The sequence below is a fragment of the Silurus aristotelis genome, assembly GCF_946808225.1.
Source record: "Silurus aristotelis genome assembly, chromosome: 8".
NCBI lineage: Eukaryota > Metazoa > Chordata > Actinopteri > Siluriformes > Siluridae > Silurus > Silurus aristotelis.
This window is the reverse complement of record NC_139581.1, coordinates 26,416,959-26,438,705: the sequence shown is the minus strand read 5'-3', so window position 1 is coordinate 26,438,705 and position 21,747 is coordinate 26,416,959. Positions and strand designations below refer to the sequence as shown.

The window sequence follows — 21,747 nt, the reverse complement described above, 5'->3', positions numbered from 1 at the left end:
ATTGTTTTTATTAAAATATTACATTTCATATTCATAACCATTATTTAATAAAAAAAATCTGTAACTTTTTCATAAAAATATGAGATTGTGCAAATTTGAATTTTCATATTCATAAGCATCATTTAACTAAAAAAATTTAAAAGTGCAAAAAATCTATGCAAAACGTGATGACAAAGAAATCTGACTTTATTTTATTTTAAAAAATTTATTGTTTTTAATAAAATATTACATTTTACACACAATAAAAAAAAAACAATGAACGAAAAAGGTTTCATGATATATCATGTTTTGCCATAAAAAATACTTTTCTCTTATAAATATGAAATTAATAGGTAAAATGTGAATTTTCATATTCATTGGAATAATTTAATGAAAACTGTAAAAAAAAAAAATAATAATAATAATTTAATGAAGAACGTCTCTAGGTTACGACCGTAACCCTAGTTCCCTGAGGGAACGAGACGCTGTGTCGAAACGCTATGGGAACGCCCCTGCGTGACTGCGCTCTGAACCAATAGGCGTTTGGGACGTGACGTCATCAGCGGGTGACGTCGTGTAAACAGGAAGCTACAAATGGCTGCGAGATGGACCAGACGCTAGCTACTGCGAGAGAAGGTAAGCGCCGCAGGGATGCAGGGGGTGTGGCACGGAGACGCAGAGTCTCGTTTCCTCGGGGAACTAGGGTTACGGTCGTAACCTAGAGACGTTCCCCTTCAGGAACTCGAGCTGCGTCGAAACGCTATGGGAACGAGTGTCCAATCAAGCCACACTGACCAGACCCTGCCTAGAGAGTGAGGGCCTCGGCACCAGCACGCAGTACAGAGGAGCCCGGGGTGGCTCTGAGGTCAAGGTCATAGAACCTGACGAAGGTCAGTGGGGTGGACCAACCCGCCGCGTCACAGATGTCCTGGAGTGGGACTCCAGCGGACCAGGCCGTAGAGGCCGCCACACTCCAGGTGGAGTGAGCTCGAACCCCGAGCAGTGCGGGGAGGCCAGAGGAATCGTGAGCCGACACAATCGCATCCACAATCCATCTGCTCAAAGTCTGCCTATTTGCCGGGAAACACTATCACTATCAGACTAGCAGCTGCTCCGACTTCCTCCAAGGACTCGTCCTGCGGAGGTAAGCATCCAGCGCTCGCACTGGACACAGTCGGTGCTGTCGCCCCTGGTCGGGGGCAGTAAACGGAGGAGGGCAGAATGCCTGCAACACAACAGGACGTAAGGGAGCCGAAGACACCTTAGGCACGTACCCAGGTTTAGGATAGAGAAACACTCTGGCCATGCCAGGGGCAAACTCCAGGCAAAACGGGGCCATGGACAGAGCCTGCAGATCCCGGATCCTTTTCAGGGAGGAAATCGCCAACAGAAAGGTGGTCTTAATCGACAGAAACCTAAGGCCCACATCGGCTAATGGCTCGAAGGGGGGCTCAGAGAGAGCTGCCAGCACAACTGCCAGATCCCAGACAGGCACTGTGGGTCACGTTCCGGGCCTCAGCCTCCGGGTGCCACGGAGGAAACGTGTCACCAGTGGGTGCCTACCCAGCGACTGCCCGCAGGCGGGGAGCCATATGCCGCGATGGCTGACACGTAAACCTTCAGGGTCAAAGGGGGGAACCAGGGTTCCGCCCGCCTGAGAGAGAAGATCCCTCCTGGTGGAAAAGATCCACTTGGGCTCTGTAAAACCTCCGCCATACGAGCTCCACCACCTCGGGGTGGAGACGCCATTCCCCAGGCCTCGGCCCCTGCCTCGACAGGGCGCCTGCTCTGACATTCAACCGACCCGGGATGTAAATAGCCCTTAGGGACAGGAACCTGTCCTGAGACCACAAGAGGACCGCCCGTGCTAGCTTGTACAAGGGGCAAGGCCGGAGACCCCCCTGGTGGCTGATGTAGGAGACCACCGCCGTATTGTCCGTGCGGACCAACCTATGGCGATCTCTCAGGTCCGGGAGAAAGTGTTTTAACCCTAAAAACACTGCCATCATCTCCAGGCAATTTATGTGCCACGAGAGACGTGGGCCGCTCCACAGACCCTGGGCGGAGTGGCCACTCATGACCGCTCCCCACCCCGTGAGGTAATTGTCCGTTGTTAGCGGCACGCGACGACACAGAGCCCCCAACACTGGGCCACGGGACAGAAACGTCCGGTCTTTCCAGACATCCAAGGCTTGAAGGGCAAGCCGCGAGACCTTGATAGTGCGATGTGGGTTTCCCCTGAGGGAGAACCCTCTGCCCCGGAGCCATCACTGGAGGGGCCTCATGTGCAGGAGCCCGAGCGGAACTATGCTGGACGCCGCTGCCATGAGCCCCCAGCAGCCTTTGGAACTGCCTTACAGTGAGTGGCTGGCCTTCCCGCACTCCCCTGACGGCAGTAAGGATGACTTTGACCCGAGCAGGCGACAACTGTGCCTGCATCCCGGCCGCGTCCCACACTACGCCCAAAAAGGTGGTTCTCTGTGCTGGAGAAAGCACGCTTTTGCTGCCGTTTAGCCAAAACCCAAGCACCTTCATGTAGGCGAGGACGACATCTCGATGCCGAATCGCCTGGCGCTCCGAGGGAGCCATGATCAACCAATCGTTGATGTAATTCAAAATGTGGATGCCCTGAAGCCGCAGCGGGGCCATTGCAGCATCGACGCACTTCATGAAGGTGCGGGGCGAGAGTGCCAGACCGAAGGGAGGACCCGATATTGGTATGCTATGCCCCCGAAAGCAAACCTCAGGAACCTCCTGTGTGCAGGAAGGATGGAGATGTGAAAGTATGTGTCCTTCAGATCTATAGTGACGAACCAGTCCCCGGAACTTGATCTGCGTCACGACCCCCTTGAGGGTGAGCATCCTGAACCTGAGTCTCCTGAGAGAGCGGTTCAAGGAGCGAAGATCTAGAATGGGACGCAACCCGCCATCCTTCTTCGGAACAACGAAGTACGGGCTGTAGAAGCCTGACTCTTGAACCGAGGGGGAAACCACCTCCATGGCCCCCTTCCCCAGGAGTGTGCGCACTTCCTGTTCCAGGACCAGAGCCTGCTCGGGACCCACCAGGGTGGAACACATCCCGTTAAAACGGGGAGGAGAGGACGCAAACTGAATCGCGTAACCTCCTTCTGTCATCCGCAGGACCCACCGGGAGACCTCTGGCAGCCCCTCCCAAGCTGCCAGAAAGTTCCTCAGGGGAACCAGCCCCTCGGGACTGGCCTCTGACCCACTCAGAGCAGCTGATGACACCTCGAGAGAGGCAGCGGGTCTCCCCTATCCGTACCGAGACTTTGGGCGGAAGTGGAGGGAGACGCCCGCTGGAGGGTGGCCATGCTCTGAAGCACATTCTGTGGCAGAGTCCACGGCCCGGCCTCCTGGTGGTGCGAGGGAGGGACGGGCACCGTAGCGTGAGGCGTACACAGCTCCCTCGACCGAAAAAATCGTCAGGATTTTCGCACCACAGCCCGTTTGCTGGAGGCGAGGGTGACCCTCAGGTCAGCCTGCTCCTTTTTGAACCCAGAATTCTTTTTTCTGTTTGTGGGCTTCGCGGTGCCCGGAGGGACCAGGCTGACCAGCCCCACGTGATCGGCGAGGGAGGTACTGCTAAAACGCAGCCAACTGATTCTTAGACACCGTCACGGCGTCACCAAACAGGCCAGGAGGAGCTATCGGTGCGTTCAAGAGCACAGCTCGATCCTTGTCCGGGAGGTCGGACAAGGTGAGCCACAGATGCCTCTCTGTGGCCACCAGGGCCACCATGGACCGACCAACGGCCCGCGCCGTGTGTTTCGTGGCCTGAAGGGTTAAGTCGGCAGCGCGACGTAACTCCTTAATGTCAGTGGCCCCGGAGCTAAGTCCCTCATCCAAATCACATAGCAGGTCAGCCTGGTACGCCTGTAACGCACCCATGGTGTGGAGACATTCCGCAGCCTGACCTGCTGCCGCGTAAGCCTTCCCCACTAAAGCCGATGTAGCACGTAGCGGTTTAGTAGGGAACACCAGAGCCTTTAGCGACGATGCCATGCTAGGAGAGAGATAGCTGGCTAGCATCTCTTCAACACGCGGCATCGTCCCATAGCCACACGCCTTAGCCCCAACCACATTCGCGTAGAGCGAGGAGTGGTGAGACGAAGTACGCGCTGAGTACGGGGTTTCCCAGGAACTGGACACCTCGGCGTGCAGATCGGGAAAAAACGGCAGGCCCCGGCGTTGAGGAAGTGACACAGGACGCAGAAAGCGCTCTTCCAGCTTACTGGGTGCGCACTGTCTCTGCTGCTCCACCGGCCAAGCTAGATCCAGCTTAGCAACGGCTCATGTCACGACCTCGAGGAGGTCCTCGTACAGCACAGGCTGAAAGGACTCCACGGGCTCGCTAGCATCCATCAGCTCACCCTCCTCGGAGAGCGAGACATGTAATGCCGCACTGCTCGTACCGGGAGAAGAAGCAGCCATCGGGCCTGCTTCTCCGATAGAGCCGAAGCTCAATTCAGCCGACGAAGCTGAAGCAGACTCATCTGACTCCAACCCCGCCGCTAAACCGGCCTGCGAGCCCCACGAGCGCCGGCGCCGCTTTGCCTCGGCGAGAGCGGGACCGGAGCCGCGAGGGAGAGAGCTCCTCTCAAAGAGCGCTCTCCGGGAGCGAAGCGTGCACATAGCCATGCGGCTACAATGCGAGCAATCGACTCCCTCGAGAGCCGACTGTGCATGCTCCACTCCCAGGCAAACAACGCACCGATCATGCGAATCCTTACCGGTAATGAAACGCGGACACGGATGAACGCACTTACGGAAACTCTGTCTGCCAGCCATCACTCGATCAGAAAAAACACAGCGAAACAACGCTTACCTGAACGAGCAGAAAGCTAGCGTCTGGTCCATCTCGCAGCCATTTGTAGCTTCCTGTTTACGCGACGTCGCCCGCTGATGACGTCACGTCCCAAACTCCTATTGGTCAGATTACACACGTGGTTCAGACGCGGTCACGCAGGGGCGTTCCCATAGCGTTTCGACGCAGCTCGAGTTCCTGAAGGGGAACATGATATGACAATTCAAGTTCAAAGGGTTTTGAACACAATCTATCTACATATAGGCAATCCCCCTCTTCCTCAGGGCCGTATCTAAAAGATCAGGCCTACAAAAGGTCTCTTGTTCAATGTGTTTAATTAACACATTAATACGTTGTGCTGTCATATCTTGTGTGTAGAGGTTATGTAAAATAGCTGTTATCTGATGTGAGGTGTACAGTATCAAAGGATGTGACAGCACCTTATTCTTTTTTTCCTTGATCCTGGACCATCAGACCATCAGCAGCCACTGCACGCAAGCATGAGGGCAACCTTTGTGCTATGTTGTCTAAAGATTTGGAAAGATACGCAACAGGGCGAAATCTGTCACCATGTTCCTGGGCTAGAATCCTCGCAGCCGTACCACCACGTTCGTGCAAATAAACGTGAATAAACGCAAATAAACGCAAGCATGAGGGCAACCTTTGTGCTATGTTGTCTGAAGATTTGGAAAGATACGCAACAGGGCGAAATCTGTCACCATGTTCCTGGGCTAGAATCCTCGCAGCCGTACCACCACGTTCGTGCAAATAAACGTGAAAAGGCTTAGCATAATTCGGAAGACCTAGAGCTGAAGCAGACTGTATAGCCTTCCTGTATTTCTTAGTTAAATTATGGTTATGAGTATAAAATGTCATATTTTAATAAAACAAAAAAAAACTTTTTTAAAAACGAAAGTCAGATGTTTTTCAAACCATTGTTTGTCATCACATTTTGCAATGAATATTTGCACATTCAATGGTTTTTAGTTAATAATGCTTATGAAAATTAATATAAAAAGTCATCATTTCACAATAACTTGTAAAAACTTGATTTGTCATGTCATGTTCTTCCTTGAATTTTTGCACTTTTTTTTTTAATTCCTATTTTACCAATTTATTTCATATTCATAAAAAAAATAAAAAATTTTGCCAAACATATTTTTCACAATTAATTTTAAAATACTTGATTATTCGTGTCATGTTTTTTTATTGAATTATCTCACCTATTTTTACAGCTTTTTATAAAAATTTTCCTTTGTATATACAAATTCCTATTTTACGAATTTATTTCATATTCATATGAAAACAATTATTCTTGCCAAACATGGTTATCACGAAACCTTTTTTGTTCACTTATTGCACTTTTTTTGAACAGTTTTCCATGAAAATATGCTAATGTGATTTTTACAAATAAATTTATATTTATGTAAAACGTCATAATTTTGTCAAGACATGGTTTGTGAATTGAAAGTTTTTTGTTTACATTTTGCACTTTTTAATGGAATTTTAATTAAATTATGCCTAATAATTAAAAAATTTATATTTTTACAAAAACTCATATTTTTAAGAAAAAGTTAAGTTTGTTTATGAAATTATGGTTATGAATATAAAATGTAATATTTTAATTAAAAAAATATTTAATAAAAGAAAGTCAGATTTGTTTTAAACCATTGTTTGTCATAACAGTTTTTGCGATGAATATTTGCACTTTTTAATGTTTTTTCAAGAAAATATGCTAATAAATATGGTCATCATTTCAAATGTAACTTTTATATACTTGATTTGTCATTTCACATTTTTTATTAAAATTTTGCACTTATATCATATCCCATCATAAACATGTAACCAGATCATGGGCAAGTGCATGCTGTTTGTGCAAAAATGCTTGGTACGAAAAACTACTTTCTCTTCGTCCTAGAAGCCTGAGACTTGCGGAATCTCATTTTCAGCTGCTAAGAAACTCGTTTTTGACAGCAGGTTGAAGGCTTTGCCAAATATGTGCTGTTGTTATGTTTGTGATAAATTATGACTTTCTAACCCATTTTCATTCACTTTTTGCAGTTTTCAACAGTTTTTATGAAATTTTGATTATGAAAAAAAAAAATGTATATTTTTTAAATAACTATAATGTTTATATGAAGAATGTCATAAAATGGTCAGAAAATGTTTTGTTATATCATATCTCATCATAAACATGTAAAATTATCGTGGGCAAGTGCATGCTGTTTGTGCAAATACGCTTGGTACAAAAACTGCTTTCTCTTCGTCCTAAAAGCCTGAGACTTGCGGAATCTGAGTTTCAGCTGCTAAGAAACTCATTTTTGACAGCAGGTAGGAGGCTTTGCCAAATATGTGCTGTTGTTTTGTTTTTGATTAATTATGACTTTCTAACCAATTTTCATTCACTTTTTGCAGTTTTTATGAAGTTATGATTTTGAATATGAAAATTCATATTTTTTAATTTTACTAATATTTTTGTGAAAAATGTCATATTTTGGTTAGAAAATGTTGTGTTATATCATATCTCATTATTATCACTATTATCGTGGGCAAGTGCATGCTGTTTGTGCAATAACGCGTGGTACGAAAAAACGCTTTCTCTTCATCCTAGAAGCCTGAGACTTGCGGAATCGAATTTAAAAAAAAATTAATATTTTGTTCGTTTTTCTTTTACGTATTGTCATTTTTTAATAATTTTTATGAAATTACAATTATTAATTTGAAAATGTATATTTTCATAATACCTATCATATTTTTTTATATAAACGCTTATATTTGTCAAAACATGTTACCATTGCTGTGATTGCAATTTTTAGTGTTTGTTTTATATAAAAAAAAACTATGTTTATAAATATGATAAATCAATAACTGTCAAAACTCAGTTTTATGAATGAAAAAATATCCAAAGATTATTTATGTATCCAAAATTAATAAATATATTAAAAAAAAATTCTTTAGTTTATTGTTTTTCGTTCAATTATTCTTCTAAATATCAAAATTCATGTTTTAAAAAAAAATAATGAAAGATTGTCTTATTTTTGTCAAAACACAGGTTTATTTTTTTTCTTTTATGTAATATCAATTTATTACTTTTATTCTTAAAATGCTTCTGTATTTTTTTTTTTTTTTTTTTTTTATGAAAAAAGGCATATTTTTGTCCAATCATAATTTGGTTCATGACACCTTTCTCGTTTACTTATTGCAAATTTAAACAGTTTTTAATGAAAATTTGCTTATGAATATGAAAATTCATATTTTCCCAATAAAAGTCATATTCTTATAAAAAAAAAAGACATTGTTTTCAAAACACTATTTGTCATGTAACATTTTTCTTTTTAATGTTTTTGGCATTATATTATGCTTATTAATCTGAAAATTCATCTTTTCACAGCAATTTTTTATGATAAAGCTTAACATATTTTTTAAAGAAATTATGATTATAAATTTGAAATGTAATATTAAAAATTTTTTTAATAAAAAAAATTTTTTTTTAAACCATTGTTTGTCATCACGTTCTGCGTTGAACATTTGCACTTTTAAACGTTTTTAGTTGATAATGCTTATGAATATGAAAAGTAAAATTTTTCACAATAACTTGTAAAAACTTGATTTGTCATGTTATTTATTAACTTTTTACCAGTTTTTCATGAAATTATTAGTATGAATATGAAAATGTATATTTTACCAATTAATCTCATATTTTTTTTTTTTTTAATTATATTTTTCTCAGACCAATGTTTTTCATGTAAGTTTTTCGCTTACATATTGCACTATATTTTCTATTAAATGATGCTTATAAATATGGAAATTCATATTTACACAATAACTATCACATTTTTTTTATTACAGTCATATTTTTGTCAAAACATGATTTGCATTTTCATTTTTTTTCATTCACTTATTGAACTCATTTTTAAGATTTTCCAATATCATATGATTTATATTTTTACAATTACTCATATTTTATGGGTTAACGTTAACGTTTATATATATATATATATATATATATATATATATATATATATATATATATATATATATATATATATATATATATAAAATTATGATTATGAATAGGAAATTATATATTTTAATAAAAACATTTTATAAAAAACACAAAACTTTTATTTTAAAAAAGTCATTATTTTTAAACCATTGTTTGTCATATCAAGTTTTGTGTAGAATTTTTGGATTTTAGTTAAATGATGCTAATAAATATTAAGTCATTTTATTCACAATAAATTTTACAAACTTGATATGTCATATAGCGGTATTTTATTAAATTATTTCACCTTTTTAACATTTTTTCATAAAATTATTCCTTTGTATATAAAAAAAAAAGTCATATACGTTTTTTCATATTCATATTAAAATGGTCATATTTTTCCAAACATGGTTAACATGAAACCTTTTTCGTTCACTTATTGCACTTTTTTCAATGGTTTTCCATGAAAATATGCTTCTGTATATAAAAATTTATAGTAATTAAATTTTAATTAATTGCATATTTATGTAAAACTTCATAATTGTGTCAAACCATGGTTTGTCATGTGAAAGTTTTTTTCGTTTACGTATTGCACTTTTTCTTCTTCTTCTTCTTCTTCTTTCGGCTGCTCCCATTAGGGGTCGCCACAGCGGATCATCCGTCTCCATACCACCCTGTCCTCTATATCTGCCTCTTTCACACCAACTACCTGCATGTCTTCCCTCACCACATCCATGAACCTCCTCCTTGGCCTTCCTCTTTTCCTCCTACCTGGTGGCTCCATCTTCAGCATTTTTCTACCAATATAATTCATGTCCCTTCTCTGCACATGTCCAAACCATCTCAATCTCGCCTCCCTCACCTTGTCACCAAAACATCCTACATGTGCTGTCCCTCTAATAAACTCATTTCTAATCTTGTCCATCCTCGTCACTCCCAACGAAAACCTCAACATCTTCAGCTCTGCTACCTCCAGCTCCACCTCCTGTTTTTTACTCAATGCCACTGTCTCTAATCCATACAACATCGCAGGTCTCACCACAGTCCTATAAACTTTCCCTTTCATTCTTGCAGATACTCTTCTATCACAAATCACTCCTGTCACTCTTCTCCACCCACTCCACCCTGCCTGCACTCTTTTCTTTACTTCCCTAACACACTCTCCATTACTTTGCACTGTTGACCCCAGGTACCTGAACTCCTCCACCTTCTCCACCTCTTCTCCCTGCAACCGCATCACTCCACTTCCCTCCCTCTCATTCACACACATGTACTCTGTCTTACTCCTACTGACTTTCATTCCCCTTCTCTCCAGCGCATATCTCCACCTCTCCAGGCTCTTCTCAACCTGCTCTCTACTCTCACCACAAATCACAATATCATCTGCAAACATCATAGTCCAGGGAGACTCCTGTCTGACCTCGTCCGTCAACCTGTCCATCACCACTGCAAACAGGAAAGGGCTCAGGGCCGATCCTTGATGCAGTCCAACCTTCACCCTGAACCAGTCTGTTGTACCTACTGCACACTTTACTGCCGTCACACTGTCCTCATACATGTCCTGCACCACCCTCACATACTTCTCTGACACACCTGACTTCCTCATACAATACCACAACTCCTCTCTCGGCACCCTGTCGTACGCTTTCTCTAAATCCACAAATACACAATGCAGCTCCTTCTGTCCTTCTCTATACTTCTCCATCAACATCCTCAAAGCAAATAAGGCATCTGTGGTGCTCTTCCTCGGCATGAAACCATACTGTTGCTCACAGATGGTCACCTCTTCTCTCAGCCTGGCTTCCACTACTCTTTCCCATAACTTCATGGTGTGACTGATCAACTTAATTCCCCTGTAGTTACTGCAGGTCTGCACATCTCCCTTATGCTTAAAGATCGGTACCAGCACACTCCTTCTCCATTCCTCAGGCATCCTCTCCCCTTCCAGAATCCTGTTAAACAATCTGGTTAAAAACTCCACTGCCATCTCTCCTAAACATCTCCACGCTTCTACCGGTATGTCATCTGGTCCAACCGACTTTCCATTCTTCATCCTCTTAATCGCTGCTCTCACTTCCTCCTTACTAATCCTATCTACATCCTGCTTCACCAACTCCACATCCTCCAACCTTCTCTCTCTCTGATTTTCCTCATTCATCAGCTGCTCAAAATACTCCCTCCATCTTCTCAACACACTCTCCTCACTAGTCAACACATTTCCCTCTCCATCCTTTATTGCTCTAACTTGCAGTACATCCTTCCCAGCTCGGTCCCTCTGCTTGGCCAATCGGTATAAATCCTTTTCTCCTTCCTTAGTGTCCAACCTTTTATACAGTTCCTCATATGCCTTTTCCTTGGCTTTCGCCACATCCCTTTTAACCTGCTGCCGCATCTCCTTGTACTCCTGCCTACTCTTCTCATCACTCTGTCGATCCCACTTCTGTTTTGCCAATCTCTTTCCCCTAATGCTCTCCTGCACTTCCTCATTCCACCACCACGTCTCCTTGTCTTGCTTTCTATTTCCAGATGTCACACCAAGTACTTTTCTAGCTGCCTCCCTCATCACTCCTGCAGTAGTTGCCCAATCATCCGGCACCTCTTCACCACCACCAAGCCCCTGTCTAACCTCTTCCCTGAACCTCACACTACACTCTTCCTCCTTCAGTTTCCACCATCTTATTCTTCTTTCAAACCTTACTTTCCTCCTCTTCTTCTTCGCCTCCAAAACCATCCTACAGACCACCATCCGATGCTGTCTAGCTACACTGTCCCCCGCCAACACCTTACAGTCTCCAATCTCCTTCAGGTTGCATCTCCTACACAGAAGATAATCCACCTGTGTGCACCTTCCTCCACTCTTATACGTCACCCTATGATCCTCCTTCTTCTTAAAATACGTGTTCACCACTGCCATTTCCATCCTTTTAGCAAAATCTACCACCATCTGCCCTTCCACATTCCTCTCCTTAAAACCATACCTACCCATCACCTCCTCATCACCTCTGTTCCCTTCACCTACATGCCCATTAAAGTCTGCCCCAATCACCAATCGTTCTTTCCTAGGTACACCATCTACCACTTCATCTAATTCACTCCAGAATCTTTCTTTCTCCTCCATCTCACAGCCAACTTGTGGAGCATAGGCACTGATGACATTTATCATCATCCCTTCAACTTCCACCTTCACGATCATCACCCTATCAGAAACTCTCTTCACCTCCACTACACTCTTACTGTACGCTTCCTTCAGAATCACCCCTACACCATTTCTTTTCCCATCCACACCATGATAAAACAGTTTAAACCCACCTCCAATGTTCCTGGCCTTACTCCCTTTCCACTTGGTCTCCTGAACACACAACACATCTACCTTTCTCCTCTCCATCATATCAGCTATCTCTCTCCCTTTACCCGTCATAGTACCAACATTTAAAGTACCAACCCGAACCTCTACTCTCCTACACTGCTCCTTTTCCTGCCGTCTCTGTAGACGCCTTCCTCCTCTCCTTCTCCTCCTTCGGCCAACAGTAGCCCAATTTCCACCGGTACCCTGTCGGCTAACGATACCTGTGGCGGTCGTTGTTAACCCGGGCCTCGACCGATCCGGTATGAAACTCTCATTTGTGATCCGCATATTTGATTTGGCACATGTTTTACGCTGGATGCCCTTCCTAACGCAACCCTCCCCATTTACCCGGGCTTGGGACCGGCACTAAGAGTACACTGGCTTGTGCCCCCCTAATGGCTGGGTTTCGTATTGCACTTTTTAATGGTTTATAATGAAATTATGCAATAAAAATCCATATTTTCACAATAACTCATATTTTTATGAAAAATTCATATTTTTTATGTAATTATGGTTATGAATATGAAATATAATATTTTAATAAAAACAATCTTTTTTTATAAAAGGAAGTCATATTTGTTTCAAACCTTTGTTTGAAACAAATAACAATTTTCGCGATGAACAATTGCACTTTTGTTAGATTTTTATCATGCGCAAACTTAATTTTTTGAGAGGTTTTCCATACGAACTACAAAGCTTGTGCCTTTTCTGATATCAGGGAAGAGTCACACAGCACACCGAATGGAGCAATCTTCTTCGGTTTATTGCATGCAATAGACTAGTATATGTATCTATACACATTGGAAAGAAAGCCTGACCTAAAGCTGTTTCCTGTTTGGATAAGAAGACATACTAGCCGGAGATGGATGAGCCCAGATAAAGACTCCCTGTATACCTTACGTACTAACATCGTAAATATTCTTTAGACACTGAACAGACAAAGGAATGTGTGTGAATCAGTGTGAAAAATGTGTGAGTGTTAAGTTTGTAATCTTGCGTACCAGTGTAGCTTTATTCATTGCTAGAGACTCAAAGCACTTTTGTAAGTCGTTCTGGATAAGGGTGTCTGCTAAGGGCTGCAAATGTAAATGTAAATGTAAATGTAAATGAGAACCAGCTTAACACTAACAATGGCCACGTTAAATCATTTATGATTTTGCATCACACACCAATAAAATAGGATGTTCTTTCCTCTGAACAGGATCGGTGATATAAACTGCAAATGAAAAGATAAAGACAAAACAAAAACAACAGATTTCATTTCATTCCGTCCTCACATGCATATAATCGTTCATGATTACCACTTCAACCGAGGCCTTAATGGCCTGTCTTACTATCGTCATCAAACATGGCAACATACAAAGTACAATTCCAACAATCCATACAAGAATCAATCCTAAAACAGTAGTGTTCAGCACTCGTGAATAAATCCTTAATCTTCTCAAAAAACTTTGTCGGCAGTAATTTTATTTTCTCCAAGACATCAGAAGACAATTGTTACTCAGTGCTTGTTCAATATGTCTATAAGCAGTATTATCAGGTTTACTGTGGGAACTCAGACCCTGTGCCTGAGCAGACACATCAATTAAGTGGCTCTACGTTCGAATCAGTTTTGAGCAATTACTAATCAGTTACCAATAAGTCTAAAAATGCCAAATATTATACAGCCAGACCAAATGAAGAATCTTCCAGTCATGAGATGAGAAGAAGCAAATCACTTTATTGCAGTCAGTTTAACCTGGTCCTAGAAGACCTTTCAGGAGTGAGCTTTCTTAACAGCAAGGAAGGTAGTCTTGCCAATTCTTAACAGCAAGACTGCCCGAGTTCTCCTTGCCACCAGTCAGTTATCACGGACAAGTGCGAATTCACATGGCAAATCTTTTAATTTTTATACCCCAAATTTACTTAAATTTACATATAATTCTCTAACTTCTCCTTCTTGTAAAAAATCCCCTGATCATGCATTTTACCACAAAACAACCAATTCTCCCATGCAATTTTCGCCACCTTTTTGTTTTGTTTACTTGTTTTGTATTTGTTCCATCCTAGCAAAAATTCCTTTGGCGTTTCATATACTGCCTAATCCCTTACAGTTTTTCTCAGTTGCTTTGGATTTGCATTTCTCAAATCATCCTTAAGATTTGCAAATCAGTAAAAGAATGTGAACAAACAGCACAATACATTGGATTTCTTGCAGAAGCCTGTTTTTTCTCTCAAAAGTAAATATTTGTGTCAATGTAGGCAACCATCAGTGTTTTGAATCTGATACGTGCAGCTACTGGAAGCCAGTGAAGGGAGCGCAGCAGTGGGGTGGTGTGGGAGATCTTGGGATGATTGAACACAGCTGCGTTTTGGATCATTTGCAGTGGACGGATAGCGTTCAAGGGAAGACCTGCCAGCAGAGAGTTGCAGTAATCGAGTCTTGAAATCACAAGGGACTGAACAAGCACCTGAGCAGCCTGTGTGGACAGAAATGGTCGAATCCTTCGGATGTTGTAGAGAAGAAATCTACAAGAATGAGACACATTAGCCACATGTGGGAAGAAGGACAGTTCATTGTCCATAGTTACTCCAAGGTTACGAGCAGTGGCTAAAGGGGAGAGCAGAGAGTCATGAAGTGTTATTTGGAGATCTTGACCTGGAGATGAATCGCCTAGGATGACCAGCAGTTCTGATTTTGCTGGGGTTGAGTTTTAGTTGGTGAGCACTCATCCATGAAGATATGTCTGTCAAGCATGCCGAGATCCGAGCGGAAGCTGTGGTATCTGATGGAGGGAAAGAAAAGATTAGTTGAGTGTCATCTGCATAGCAGTGATAAGAAAACTGCTATGCAGATTTCTTATCTGGGACACCAGTGGTGAGTCTGCTTGGGGCAGATGTGGATCCCCTCCATGTTACCTGGTATGAGCGACCTTCCAGGTAGGAAGCAAACCATTCCCATGCTGTTCCGCGGATACGGAGGCTCTTGAGGGTTGACAAAAGTGTCTTGTGGTTAAATGTGTCAAATGCTGCTGAAAGGTCCAGGAAGATAAATACAGATGACAGCTTGGCTGACCGAGCAGCATGCAGTTTCTCAGAAACAGTCAAAAGGGCTGTCTCTGTGGAATGTGCCACTTTGAACCCAGACTGGTTATTGTCATGGAGGTTGTTCTGTGAGAGATAAACAGACAGTTGGTTAAAAACAGTGCGTTCCAGAGATGTCTGATGGATCCAGAGCAGGTTTCTTCAAGATAGGAACGACCCATGCTTGCTTGAAGGTAGTTGGTACATAGCCAGATGTTAATGACCCGTTGATGATTGTGGAGATGAAGGGCAGGAGCTCATGTGTGATGGTCTGAAGCAAAGTTGAAGGGATTGGATCCAGAGGACAGGTAGTGGGATTGCAAGATTGGATGACTTGCAGTATCACATCTTCTGTTAAGGTTGAGAAGCTTAACAGAGACATAGTGGATTGTCAGCTGTTTTGTGTAGTCATTGTTGGGGAGAAGGTGAAGGTCTGGCAGATTTTCTTAATCTTCTCATCATAAAAGGAGGCAAAGTCATTAGCAGTCAGGGAGGATGGAGCAGGTGCAGCAGGGGGGTTGAGTAGAAGATGTTGTGGAGCTTACGAGGATCTTGTGCAGAGGCCTCAAGCTTTTCCTTGTAGAAGGCAGTTTTAGCAGAAGTCACCTCCATAGAAAATTTGGTCAGGAGTGCGCGGTAAGATGCGAGGTTTACATCGAGTTGTGATTTTTTTCCACTTCCTCTATGCAGATTTGAGTTCTCGTCGATTGCTGCGCAAAACCTCCGACAGCCACGGTGTGGGACAAGAAGTCTTCTTGGGTTTTTTGGTCAAGGGGCAAAGAAAGTACATAGTTGAGGAAAGGGATGAGAGGAAGGAGTCAGTAGCAACGTCCAAGGGTGGAGAGGTGCATCCCTCCTTGCCTTCCACTGTTCATACCCAGGATGCTTCTACCCAAAACTAAGCCTGAACTACTGTTTGAGCCTTTTTTTTCCGACTCTCCTCTCTCCAAATATTCTCCAACCACTCCACTGTCTCCTGGAGACCAACCTGGTCCTTCTTATTCCTCAGGACCTGACACCATTGTTCTCTCACCGTGAACTTTTTCTTCCCCAGCAAGTCGTTTTTATCTTTACTTCCTTCTCTAGGCTCTAACTTCGTCCACCAGCTTCACCTGCTCTTTCAGCCTTTAAAATATAAGTGTGACGTATATGCACGATTAGGATGGCGATGATATAATGTATGCTGCGCTTTTGTGTATATCTTTAACTAATTTTGCCTATTTAAGCATGATTATTTGATTTTTATGAACTCTCTTTATACACTGAGTTTAATTCTGCGAAGCTGAGTATTATACTATATTAATGCTGGGTATTGGTTATATGTATTAAGCTTGGATTTAAACTAATATAAGCAATGTTATATGTTAAAAAGCTTAAATGATATTGTTTTTGCTTATTTTTATTTTATTATGCTGGCCTTCCCCTAAACACTGTGAACTTTTGTGCACCCTCATATACGAGATGCACATGCTATGCGGTTCTTCGCTTAGGTAACCTTTATACACCAGACAAAAAATACCCTGCGGTTTCTAGCCTAGCTAATCTGCTTGTTGTTGTTGTTGTTGTTAAAATTTTGCACACTCTGCAAAACTGCATCTGTTATTGTCCATTACTATTCTCCAATAAACCTATCATACTCTTATCACAACTACCTTTAATTTGTTTTTATAATTTTGTTATTCTACTCTATTTTCATAACTAAAACTAGCTAAATTTCTCGACATTACATAGCAGTTTCATCTCTCTGAATGATGTGTTCAAAGACAACTATGAAAATTCGGAGTGTAGTTACAACTATGCACATATTTTTATAGAATTTAGACCTAGAGGGTCAGGGTATCAGGGTAAGCTAAACAAAACAGTCAAGTGAGTCAGATCTTCACTAACTTCAAATGAGTTGGCCCCTTTATTACTATATAGAAAGGATCTTTCCGTATGCTCTCAAACATTTCAGCCCTGAATACTCATTTAGGCAGGCTTCTTAGGTCAACAGACCGATTAATGCACAGATTGAGGGGGTGCTGTTTTGATCCTGCTTGCATGTATCCACTGTGGCTGATAATCAGTCAGAACTCCAAGCCTGGTTACAGCTAGAACATGCGCTGGACACCGATACTTCGGCTCACCGACCTTGGTAGGCTTCAGACTTTGTATCAGGACATGCTAATTAAGCACAAAAGGGTGTGATGGGTTTTATGTGGGCAGAGGAAGAGTTAGTGAGACATCAGCACTAATAGAATTAAAAAAATTTTAACCAGGGCAGAAATGTAGTCGTCCACCATCACTTCCAGGTTACCTAAGGAAGAAATGCCAGTGCGTCGCCTGGCCCATGGGGTCGGGAAAGGACGACCCATTAGAATTTCAAAAAGTGACAGTTTAGTAGTTGAAGATGGGGTCATTCTCATTTCTGTGAGTACTGCCGGGAGAACAACAGTCCAATTTTGGCCTGTTTCAATGCAGGCTTTAGTAGCACGTTCCGTAATGGTTCTGTTCGTTCTCTCTACCACTCCAGCTGACTGTGGGTGATAGGGAATATTAAAATGGCAATCAATTGCTAAGCTTTTAGCCAAATGTTGTGTTACTTTAGAAGCAAAAGGTGTGCCGTTATCACTTTCAATCACACGAGGAATATCAAACCTAGAGATGATCTCTTTCGTTAATATTTTTACAACTGGTTTAACGTTCTCTATCACGCATGCAAATGCTTCTGGCCACTTTCTGAATCTGTCAACTATAACCAACAGGTTTCTCAAATTTCCTTCTGGTGGCAAATGTGTGAAATCTATCTGTAGGTGTTGGAAAGGATGCTCAGGAAAAGTAAGTGCATCATGTCGTACAGGTCAATGTATGTTAGTTTTGGCACAAGTCAAACGTGAATCTAACACCAGTTCGGTTGTTTTAGCTACATCAGCAATACAGTATGATGAGTTCATAGCCTGTGTGACTTTAGCTATGCTAATGTGTGACATCCCGTGGTAATGCTTTACCAAAACTATTAAAGCTAGTTTAGGCATAGCAAGTTTTCCAACTACATCTCTAATGATACCAGCAGAATATGATTTACAGTGTTTTGAAGCCCAATACTTTATGTTCTCCATAGTAGGCTGACTCTGAAGCATTTTTTTAGGTCAATATCTGGTATATTGGAGATATGTGTCATCATCGGGATCTCAGGATTTGTAATGTATTGTGTCCAAATCTACTGTTTCCCCGAATTTCCTCTGAATCACCTGCGGCATGTCCTTTAACCTTAACTATGGCAGGAAGTTTAAGCATTTAAGAGGTCGCCTATGAGATTAAAATGTGCTATGGGCTTTCCATCAGCAGTTTTAAAGTGTCTTTGCTTCAATGTTTCGGCAACATCATGCACAACATCATAACATCATAAATTTTGAAATCTTGATTTGTCATATAACGTTTTTTATTTAATTTTTTATTTAATTTTTTTTCAGTTTCTCATTAAATGATTCCTTTTATATAAAAATTTCTATTTTAGCAATTTATTTTATATTCATATTAAAAAAAAAAAGTTTTTTGTTAACGTTTTCCACTTTTTAATGGTTTTTAATGAAATTATGCTTAGGAATATAAAAATTTATATTTTCACAAAAACTCATTTTTATGAAAAAGTTCGTCTCTAGGTTACGACCGTAACCATAGTTCCCCGAGGGAACGAGACGCTGCTTCGAAACGCTATGGGAACGCCCCTGCGTGACCGCGCTCTGAACCACGTGTGTAATCTGACCGATAGGCGTTTGGTACGTGACGTCATCAGCGGGCGACGTCGCGTAAACAGGAAGCTACAAATGGCTGCGAGATGGACCAGACGCTAGCTACTGCGAGAGAAGGTAAGCGCCGCAGGGATGCAGGGAGTGTGGCACGGAGACGCAGCATCTCGTTCCCTCGGGGAACTATGGTTACGGTCGTAACCTAGAGACGTTCTCCTTCAGGAACTCGAGCTGCGTCGAAACGCTATGGGAACGAGTGTCCAATCACGCCACACTGACCAGACCCTGCCTAGAGAGTGAGGACCTCGGCACCAGCACGCAGGACAGAGGAGCCCGGGGTGGCTCTGAGGTCAAGGTCATAGAACCTGACCAAGGTCAGCGGGGGGGACCAACCCGCCGCATCACAGATGTCCTGGAGTGGGACTCCAGCGGACCAGGCCGTAGAGGCCGCCACACTCCGGGTGGAGTGAGCTCGAACCCCGAGCGGTGCGGGGAGGCCAGAGGACTCGTGAGTCGACACAATCGCATCCACAACCCATCTGCTCAAAGTCTGCTTATTGGCCGGGAAACCTTTCCTGTTCGGGCCATAGCAGACCAGCAGCTGCTCCGACCTCCTCCACGGACTCGTCCTGCGGAGGTAAGTGTCCAGTGCTCGCACTGGACACAGCCGGTGCTGTCGCTCCTGTTCGGGGGCTGCATACGGAGGAGGGCAGAATGCCTGCAAGACAACAGGACGTGAGGGAGCCGAAGGCACCTTAGGCACGTACCCAGGTTTCGGGTAGAGAAACGCCCTGGTCATGCCAGGGGCAAACTCCAGGCGGGACGGAGCCACAGACAGAGCCTGCAGATCCCCGATCCTCTTCAGGGAGGAAACCGCCAAGAGGAAGGTGGTCTTGACCGACAGAAACCTAAGGGCCACATCGGCTAATGGCTCGAAGGGGGCTCAGACAGAGCCGCCAGCACAACAGCCAAAACCCAGACAGGCACTCTGGGTCGTGTCCCAGGCCTCAGCCTCCGGGTGCCACGGAGGAAACGTGTCACCAGTGGGTGCCTGCCCAGCGACTGCCCCGCAGGCGGGGTGCCATAAGCCGCGATGGCGGACATGTAAACCTTGAGGGTCGAAGGGGACAACCCTGCGGCAAACTGTTCCTGCAAGAACTCCATAACTGAACCGACCGGGCCCCCTCAGGGGCCACAGCCACAGCCTTCACAACTCCGGGCGGGGGTAAACCAGGGTTCCGCCCGCCTGTGAGAGGAGATCCCTCCTGGGAGGAATTTCCCACGGAGGGCCCTCGAGCAGGGACACCAGATCTGCAAACCACGGCTTGCCCAGCCAACGAGGCGCTACCAGGAGGAGACGGACTCCTTCTCGGCGAACTCTCTCCAGAACTCCAGGGAGCAGAGCGATCGGGGGAAAAGCGTATAGGCGTAGCCTCGGCCACGACTGCACCATGGCATCCAGCCCTAATGGGGCTGGGTGAGAGAGAGAGAACCAGAGGGGACAGTGCGAGGTCTCCTGGGTCGCAAAAAGATCCACCTGGGCTCTGTAGAACCTCCGCCATACGAGCTCCACCGTTTCGGGGTGGAGTCGCCATTCCCCAGGCCTCGGGCCCTGCCTCGACAGGGCGTCTGCTCTGCCATTCAACCGGCCTGGGAGGTAAATGGCCCTCAAAGACAGGAGCCTGTCCTGCGACCATAAGAGGACCGCTCGTGCCAGCTTGTACAAGGGGCGAGATCGGAGACCCCCCTGGTGGTTGATGTAAGAAACCACCGCAGTATTGTCCGTCCGGACCAACACATGGCGATCTCTCAGGGCCGGGAGGAAGTGCTGTAACCCCAAAAACACTGCCATCATCTCCAGGCAATTGATGTGCCACGAGAGACGTGGGCTGCTCCACAGACCCTGGGCGGAGTGGCCACTCATGACCGCTCCCCACCCCGTGAGGGAAGCGTCCGTTGTCAGCGTCACGAGACGGCACGGAGCCCCCAGCACCGGGCCACGGGACAGGAAAGGACGGTCTTTCCAGAAAACCAAGGCTCGAAGGGCACGCCGCGAGACCTTGATAGCACGATGCGGGTCTCCCCTGAGGGAGAACCCCCTGCCCCGGAGCCACCACTAGAGGGGCCTCATGTGCAGGAGCCCGAGCGGAACTATGCTAGATGCCGCCGCCATGAGACCCAGCAGCCTCTGAAACTGCCTCACAGTGAGTGGCTGGCCTTTCCGCACTCTCCTGACGGCGGCGAGGATGACCTCGACTCGAGCAGGCGACAACCGTGCCTGCATCCTGGCCGCATCCCACACCACGCCCAAAAAGGCGGTTCTCTGTGCCGGAGAGAGCACGCTCTTGCCGGCGTTCAGCCGAAACCCGAGCACCTTCATGTGGGCGAGGACAACATCTCGATGCCGAATCGCCTGACGCTCTGAATGAGCCAGGATCAACAGATCGTCGATGTAATTAAAAATTGCAGATGCCCTGGAGCCGCAACGGGGCCAGTGCAGGTGCGGGGCGAGAATGCCAGGCCGAACGGGAGGACCCGATATTGATATGCCACGCCCCCGAAGGCAAACCTCAGGAACCTCCTGTGCGCAGGAAGGATGGCGACGTGAAAGTACGCGTCCTTCAGATCTATCGTGACGAACCAGTCCCCGGACCTGATCTGAGTCACGACCCCCTTTAGGGTGAGCATCCTGAACCTGAGCCTCCTGAGAGAGCGGTTCGAGGAGCGAAGATCCAGAATGGGACGCAACCCACCATCCTTCTTCGGAACGACGAAGTACGGGCTGTAGAAGCCCGACTCTTGAACCGAGGTGTGCACCGTC

The 21,747-nt window shown here is 44.5% G+C and overlaps 1 protein-coding gene across 1 annotated transcript; it reads right to left on the bottom strand.

Annotated features, from left to right (window-relative positions):
- Positions 1-575: 575 nt before the first annotated feature.
- LOC310730148 (uncharacterized protein) lies at positions 576-20,101 on the bottom strand. Its single transcript, XM_083548967.1, has 2 exons — positions 18,891-20,101; positions 576-697 (listed from the first exon to the last, which is right to left on the bottom strand). The coding sequence occupies exon 1, from the start codon at positions 19,723-19,725 to the stop codon at positions 19,216-19,218; it is 510 nt and encodes a 169-aa protein (XP_083405093.1). The 5' UTR covers positions 19,726-20,101; the 3' UTR covers positions 576-697; positions 18,891-19,215.
- Positions 20,102-21,747: the final 1,646 nt, after the last annotated feature.

What these genes read in the sequence shown, in the direction of transcription:
- LOC310730148 (XM_083548967.1), bottom strand. Translation starts at nt 19,725, where the DNA reads ATGACCAGGGCGTTTCTCTACCCGAAACCTGGGTACGTGCCTAAGGTG.